The 7,973-nt window shown below is 37.9% G+C and overlaps 2 protein-coding genes across 2 annotated transcripts; both read right to left on the bottom strand.

Moving 5' to 3' along the window:
* Positions 1–246: 246 nt before the first annotated feature.
* Positions 247–1,462, bottom strand: hmx4 (H6 family homeobox 4). The gene is made up of 2 exons (XM_067442669.1): positions 1,139–1,462; positions 247–1,027 (listed from the first exon to the last, which is right to left on the bottom strand). Exons 1-2 carry the CDS (start codon positions 1,341–1,343, stop codon positions 516–518), a joined length of 717 nt encoding a protein of 238 aa, XP_067298770.1. The 5' UTR covers positions 1,344–1,462; the 3' UTR covers positions 247–515.
* A 1,644-nt stretch (positions 1,463–3,106) lies between these two features.
* Positions 3,107–4,872, bottom strand: hmx1 (H6 family homeobox 1). The gene is made up of 2 exons (XM_067442668.1): positions 4,378–4,872; positions 3,107–3,818 (listed from the first exon to the last, which is right to left on the bottom strand). Exons 1-2 carry the CDS (start codon positions 4,646–4,648, stop codon positions 3,226–3,228), a joined length of 864 nt encoding a protein of 287 aa, XP_067298769.1. The 5' UTR covers positions 4,649–4,872; the 3' UTR covers positions 3,107–3,225.
* Between the last annotated feature and the right edge of the window lie 3,101 nt (positions 4,873–7,973).

Below are 7,973 nucleotides of genomic sequence, written 5' to 3'. Positions count from 1 at the left end.
GGCCAGGTTATGCAGAAAAGGAATTAAAACGATAAAAATCTAAAAGGAATATACATACAAACATGCGTTATGTAAATTAACCAATACATTCACTTAAATACGTTTTCATTGCTCATTTTGAAATTAGAGGGCCATGTAAAATACAAATGCATGCATCAATAATCTATCTTTGGCAGAGATGTAGTATAATAATAATAATAATAATAATAATAATAATAATGTAAACTTTAAAATATTTGTGTTATAATTTCCCTGCCATGTGAAGACAGGATGATTGGCACTGGCATTTCTGCCAGTATGGCTAGGGTATAGCTAGGTGTTATTTTTATATAAAATTTTGTACAGCATACAATAAATAAAATAGGGTTTGCATAGAAATGCAAGCCAGATTATTTACTGGCCGATAGCTCAACAATGTTCTCAGCAAAACACACAAAAAGGCAGATAATAATTGAAGTTGAGCCGTGTTGTCGGTTCTGTTATAAGAGCTAAGAAAACCGTGTCCCTTGCGAGGGTCATATATCTCCATCAAACATGCTGAAATACTTGCTGGCATTTGAGAAATAAAAGTAAGGCGCGCTACCTCCAGGATACACGACTGGCAGAGGCATTGGGAGCATGCACCTTCCGAGAATATTATTCTCTTTATATAAAGTTGGGAGCGGTACCGTCTTTCCAATGTCACCGAAATCGCTATTCGGTCCCTCGAGTTCAGTAGACAGTTGTCTTTTTAATTTATTCCGTCGATTCTGAAACCAGATTTTGACTTGAGTCTCGGTGAGCTGTAAAGAGTTCGCCAGGCAAGCGCGCTCTGCGCTGCTCAGATAGCGTTTCATGTCAAACGTAGATTCCAGTTGAAAAATCTGTCTTTTTGAAAATATAGTGCGCGTTTTCTTTTTCGTCATCAGTTTATTCTTCTTGCCGTTGTTCTTTTGTTGCGCGTCGTCGCAGCTGTCCGTGCTCTCGCTGCGCACGTCGACGGCTTTGAGCGCGTCCACTCTCCCATCTCCGTCTATGGTGACTTTATCTGAAAGCCAGGCAAAGGCTATTTATATTTGTTTAAAAAAAAGAAATACAGCACTACTAGTAGCCTAGCACATTATAGCAGTTGTGTGCCGAAATTAAAAACATGTCTTACCAATGGCGCGCAATCTTGCATCTGACCCTTCTCTGCATGGACCCTCGCTCTCTCCCGGATGATGCAGACACCCATCCCGACACACTACAAGCGAAGTCTTTGAATGACAGCTGTCAAAGTTTCTGCTGCTCGACTTGGAGTTGAGAATATTATCAATGGTGAACTTCAAAGAAGCGGGTCGACATGACGCTTCCTCCTTGCTCATATTCTCCGTTAGATGCGGGGTCCTTGTTTTCCGTGTTTATTTTTTTCCCGTGTCGTAAACTAACGTCTCGATTCTCCGAGCACCATCGCTCCACGACGTGCTGTGCTGCTGCTGCGTTCGCCTAGACTGTTAGTCCACTGACCGGAAGAATACGATTCTCCATCGTTTATTGGTCACGAGAATCAGGCAGCACGGCGGCCAATGGCAGAGGGGGGAGGGAGCTAGAGCTCAGACCTATCCAGACATCTGGCACACATACTTTAATAGCCAGATATGAATCACACTGCTTACTGTTTTAACAGAGTGCTTTTAAGAAAAAGAAAGACGCTTCAGGTTTAGCAGAGGCCAATTTTGTGGTCTTTGCCGGCTCGTTTGATGACACTCAATTTAAAAGGGAGTTTAGGCTTTTACTTTTTTTTTTTTTTTCAATCGAACTCTCAGTTCCCAATTCAGTGAATTATCGAATTCTGTAGGCCTGTTTTTTGTTTTGTTACAAATTTTGGTTTTACTTCTTGCACTTCATTAGTGCGTGTTTAGTAGGCTATTTATAACTTTTGGTTATTTACCAAAGTTTCATTAGCCTAGGTTTTTTTCTTTCTTTTTCTTTTTTTTTAATCAGCATTTTTTTTTGTGACAATGCATTGTTTGTGGGTGAAACGGTTATGTGATGTATTTTGAACTATCTAGTCGTCTTGCAGACTAGCCTATAGCTACAAAAATGACCAATGACCCTCACTTTTTCCATTAGTGATAATATTAGAAGTTTTTTTAAGTCGTTTTTTCTTTTTCCCTTAATAATTTATCGAATGATTCTGTATTGGACATTGAAAGCATATATGGTCGATAATATTAGTAGTCAGCACAATTAAGATTTCATATTGTTAATCTTATCCGGGAAGTTTTTCACCCTGCCTTTAAATAATTCTAAAATCATTTGTAAACTATAATGATTGTGTGTGTGTGTGTGTGTGTGTGTATATATATAATAATAATAATAATATTTTTAATAATGCTGTCCCAAACAACATAAATTATATATATATATATATATATATATATATATATATATATATATATATATATATATATATATATATATAATTTATGTTTATTATTATTATTTTTTAAATATTCATTATTTTGTCATATGGCTGGGCCTACTTTACTTTTATAGTTTTCATGAGATGTATTTGTGAACCCAAATGCATACATTTAATAAGCTACATAATTGGTCATTATTCGTAAAAAAAAAAAAATCTAATAAATATGTACACTGTACATATTACATTCCGCAGAGTGTTTTGCTATATTGCTTTTCCATTTTCTGTACCGGACTGAGGGCCTATATTTAAACCACACATTTTATTTGTGAATAATCGTCTAATCTTTACTGCATTGTGTTTGTGAAAATTGTCTAAATTTGATTTAGATATTTAGAAAATACCCAAAGACAATCTGGACACCTATGGAAATATTTTGCATGATGTTTGGTTTTCGTGACATCCTCCCAACACATTCATCTACAAGTAGAAACCAGTTTACAGAAAAATGATATTGCTTTAACGTGATTTCGTTTATTTAAATTTATAATGTGAAAAAGTGACAACTTATAAATCGGTGGTTCTGAATAAAAAATATATTTGCACAAAGCAAGTGTTGCCTTATTTGCATAGGCTACATGTGAGGGCCCATGCATGCACAGAAGACTATATTAAAAGTGGCAATTAACACAAACTTGTTTCTTGTGATAGTGTTTTCTTTTCTTTGGATGCAGCAGACATTATACTGCAGTTTCCAGCATGACCAGTTATTGCACCATTCAAAATCAATATGATAATTGTCAATGGGTCACTATTGTCAATATACTGCCAGTATCCCCAGATCAGACAAGGCCTGTCATCTGCGATGTTATTAAATTCATTGAATGGGCAAAGGAAGACAACGGATAGTTCATTGAATTCGAGAAGCCCATGATTGGTGGCGAGACTGGAGACACGTTAAAACTGAGTGTCGACATGGGTGTCGTTTTATCGTGGTACAAGATTGGCACTCGTACAATCCGTTGGGAGTTGTGGTTAAAATTAACAGCCTCTAAATCCGCGGCCAATTGTCTTTTCCACTTGTTTCTGCGGTTCTGGAACCAGATCTTCACCTGCGTCTCGGTCAGGTGCAAGGAGGCCGCGAGTCCCGCGCGCTCAGAACTACTGAGGTATCTCTTCATGTCGAACGTGGATTCTAGCTGGAAGACTTGACTTCTGCTGAACACAGTTCGGGTCTTTTTCTTCCGTGCCGAGCCTGGCTCTGAAGTGTCGGGACCTGAACGTTCATCGAAGAGCTGTCTTGCGTCCTCGCCCTCATCAACCACACACTCGTTTGTTTTTCGGTCTGCTGCTCCATCAAGAAGCTCAGAGGCCACGGGGGTGTCGCTGTCGCTGCGGCAATGCTCACTGGAATTGCGGGTTTCCTCTCTTGGACCTGATTGAAATGAATGTATAGGTGTTCAAGAAATGCATGTTTATTGTATTTGACCAGACAGATGTTGCAAATGTGTGATAAAAAAAATCTACTCGCTATTTCGTAATCTAGGCCCGCTCCCTTATGTGTGTGTCCAGCAGCCAACTTTCCCCCTTTGACGTTCACAGCTTTACAGAGTTAGACAAACCAATTGCACTCTTAAGCCTTTAACGAGTTTGGGAAGTCTTTCATTGCGACTCGACTGCTCTGCACATTCGAGTTGCTTTTGTTGGTTTTACCTAATGAGGCTTAACACTAATGTGGACCTGCCAGAGGCATAATTGCTGCTGTATACCAACACGGAGATAATTATTCAGTTGGGAACTAATAATGAGTAAATCAGCCTGTTCCATCAATGAAAACCAATCTTGCGCACTCATTTAAATTAAGTCATCCGTGTAGAGATCAATGTTCTGCTTTAGAATCCTCTAGCCTTGCGTTCACTTATTTATCACAGGCTTCTTTGCAATATGGCTAACTGAGGAGTTTTGAACAATAAACAAGTCATCCCGCAACTTACTCTCAAGGGTTTCCCGTCCATACCACTCGTGAGGGGATTGAGTGCTCCGGCACGTCTCGGTCTTGAAGCCTGTGCTGGATGCTTGACTGCACATTTCTTTCCGATGCGTCTTGGTGCTGCTCTTAAGAACAATCTCTCTGTCCGTGCCATCGTTATCCTTTATAGGACGGACAGACTTTTCTGTCCTACAAGAGCCAAGCAAATTCTCGATAAAAAACGACGAGCCCCTGGATGTGGTGGAAGTATGCTGCTTTTGGCTTTTGTCATGCATCTCGTTCAAATAGGCTACCAGTTACAACAATCACCGGGTGACTCGCGAATACTTCTAAGCGAAAAGCAACGAATCCTTTCTCTCCGGATATCCCCGCTCAACCATCGCTTGAAACCCGTCGTGCGTCCACCGCGCCAGTACGGAGAGAAGCGGGCGCTGTTACAGTGGGCTAAAGGAAAATCCTAGTCAAGTCAAATGCTTAACAAGCGGAGGGCATTCTGCTATTGGACGATCACAATAGCAAATGGGATTAGCTACTCGTGAAAGGGCATTACCGGCTCCGGTTCGACATCGCTTTTGATCGTGCCTTAGGGTCGGTGGAACCCCTGTCACAGAGGGCTGTATGTGGGTCAATTAGGGAGCAAATCAAAATACAGATAGTGGTTGAGAGCATCGCGTCAGCTGGGGATCTCGTAGAATCGGATGCTGCTCCGTCTATTGGTCGGATGGGTCGCTACATCACAACGACGTTACAGCAAACGCCGCTGTTTGGCAGCGAGGCAGCCTTCTGCGGGGCATCCCAGGATATGCTGTGATTGTTTAATTCATTTAAGTCAAATAACCACAAATTAATATTCGTATTTATTTTTTTTTTTTGCAATTTAAGTTTCATGATCTGTCAACACTAAACGTTTTAGATCCGCCAGTAGACGTGTACCTATTTACTGACCCATGAAATTCGTTTTAAAATATTTTTTTTTCAAGTGTTAACAGTAAATTGCAATTAAGTTCATGGACCTGAGTGTAGCCTACTAATTGGACAAATATAGCCTAATATACATTTTGAATTCGAATTTAATTAAATTAACTGCCCTCACTGCCCTGGTTGCATGTCATTTGTAGAATATGGAGTGCACATGTCATTTGTAGAATATAAGCAAGGAGGAAGTGCAATTTGCATTGCCATTGGAATAATAATAATAATAATAATAATAACTTTTCAAAAACTCAAAATTTTGTGAATAAAGGCTATTGATCATCGAACTGATGAGGTCTTTAGGTCTGCTCAAAATGAAAAAAGGATCTGTCGAACGTTTCAACCTTTTAAGGATTCCCGTTATGGGATCATTTTATGGATTTAGCCTATTTTTAATTGATTTAATTTAGTTTTAGTAATTTTTTTAAACTTAATGATATGTTATGAATTGACTCGTAACAGCCTACTTTATCAGTTAAAAGAAAGAAAGAAAGAAAGAAAAAAAACATTAGGAAGTATTATTCAGTCATTTAAAATATTTCTCCTTAGGCTATAGAACCTTTCTGGCAAGTCAAGAACCCCGTGGTTTTATATTGAACCCCACTGAACCAGTGTGTTAGGCGCTATAAATCATAAAAACAACCCCGTGCAAAATGCCTCCAAAGGTAAAAATGGGTAGCTGTTACCTGTCTCAACTTGCTTTCATTTGTTGTAACGTGATCGTTGTTTTGACTCGGGTAGCCTTTTATTTAAATAATACTTTTTGACTTAGTTAATTTTAAAGCATGGGATTTTTTTTGCCAATAGGTGGAACATTTTTACAGCATATGATTTGCAACACCTAATACAATATAGCCTTAAATGAAAATAAAATGGCCCATGATTATAGGCTATAGCCTACCTAAAAAAAACCATTAGCCTAAGTTTATTTGATTTTTTTAAATTGGTTTTATTTTATCTAAAATATCTCTGATTTGACGTTAGACCGCACAGTTGCTCAAATCGCATTCTGGCATAAATAAATCCCGTTAACAAACTTATTTCAATGGTCATGATTTAGCGAGGTCAGCTAATCCTCTCCCGTAGCCTATCCTACTTTTATGAGTAAATAGCGTGAAATTGAGTAAACTATTTCCGATAAGTTAAAGTATTAGAAAACTCATACAATAGGCTACACAAAATCATTTTAAAAATCCTGGATTTTGAAAATAAGTGTATAGGCTATTTATTTTCTTGTTATGACGCGATTTATTGTACGATCTGTAAAAGGTATTATGGCCTAATAATAGGCTACTAATAATAATAATATAGGCTACAAGAACAAAATCAAAAAGATTTTCAGCTCATGCTGTTAATTATAGGCTAGTTTATAGTTAAACATCATACATTTATTTCCTCTGACAAAATGCAACAATATGTGCAGATTTTTTCTTCTTAAGTTTTCGTTTACTAACTATTTTTTTTATAGCCTATAACAGTTCTTCCGTATAGCCTACTTTTTAATTTGTAGATGGTCTGAAGTTGAGAACTTTACATCATTTAATTCAAAATGTGTTTTTATACATTATGAATGTTCAGTAAGCCTATCTTTAAATCATATCGTTGAAGAGCTGAATGTAATTTTTTTACGTCACTGCTATTTATTTGCGTTTTATAAAACCGATTTTCGAATTTGCTGTTTAAAGCGCAGAAATGTATTGTAATAAAATTAACAAATTGATAAAACTATGTAGTAAATAACGTTATAGGCTATATAAAGTACCTTATAGTCTTCAACGGAGTGGCGTGTATTCCCTTTTTTGCTTTCACAACAAATAAATAAAAAAAGTAGGCCTATGCCTATTTGTTAACAACCTGTAAGCTAATTACTGAGGTATTATTGATTTCAGCAAAGACTAGTCAGGCAGTAGATAATATAATCTGTCTTTTAATAATAATTATAATTATTATTATAGGCCCTTTTGAGGATCTGTTCACCTGAAGCTATCAACTATCTTGGAAAACTATATTTAGCCTAATTTTTAGCAAATATGCTTCAGCCACACACTGTGCTTGGCATGGTATCCTGTAACTGGTAACAATAAGGCAATATCAAAGTTATCACTTACTGTAATTAAACAGGCTTCATGTTTGAAAATCCACATTGTGATACATATGGTGTCAAGCAAATTTGTCTAGTGTGTTCTCTGCAGACAGTGGTGCCTGTTTGCCTGTTAAACCATGGACGACATCACCACTTAACCCACTTACTTGGGTTTTGATGTAGGGTTCACTTTTTTTTAACTTCTCTTCTTTCCCTCCTTTTTCTTCATCATGTGAGTTAGAGGCAGAGATTATTTAGCTCATATTACTGTGTGTACTTCGGCACTTTCTCTGATATGGCACCCAGTCCGACCCCCTGTATGTGAGGGCAGACAGCCCCTGGCCTCATGGGCATGTAACCCCACTGATCCTTATCCAGACTGGCATGGCCTTTTCACACTGGTGACCAGTACTGAGACCTTTAATGTTCCCCTCTCTCTCTTTTTCTCTCTCTCTCTTACTTTCTCTCTCCCGCTACACATTATCTTTCTTCCATTTATTTAACTATACCCTTTGCCCTCATTGTCTTTCACTATGTGTCACATT

Source organism: Pseudorasbora parva, chromosome 4, assembly GCF_024679245.1.
Source record: "Pseudorasbora parva isolate DD20220531a chromosome 4, ASM2467924v1, whole genome shotgun sequence".
NCBI lineage: Eukaryota > Metazoa > Chordata > Actinopteri > Cypriniformes > Gobionidae > Pseudorasbora > Pseudorasbora parva.
This window is presented reverse-complemented; position numbering and strand designations above follow the sequence as displayed.

What these genes read in the sequence shown, in the direction of transcription:
- hmx1 (XM_067442668.1), bottom strand. Translation starts at nt 4,648, where the DNA reads ATGCATGACAAAAGCCAAAAGCAGCATACTTCCACCACATCCAGGGGC. An exon ending in TGGACGGGAAACCCTTGAGA is followed by an intron (nt 3,819 to 4,377) that starts GTAAGTTGCGGG and finishes CATTTCAATCAG; the next exon opens with GTCCAAGAGAGGAAACCCGC.
- hmx4 (XM_067442669.1), bottom strand. Translation starts at nt 1,343, where the DNA reads ATGAGCAAGGAGGAAGCGTCATGTCGACCCGCTTCTTTGAAGTTCACC. An exon ending in TGCAAGATTGCGCGCCATTG is followed by an intron (nt 1,028 to 1,138) that starts GTAAGACATGTT and finishes CCTGGCTTTCAG; the next exon opens with ATAAAGTCACCATAGACGGA.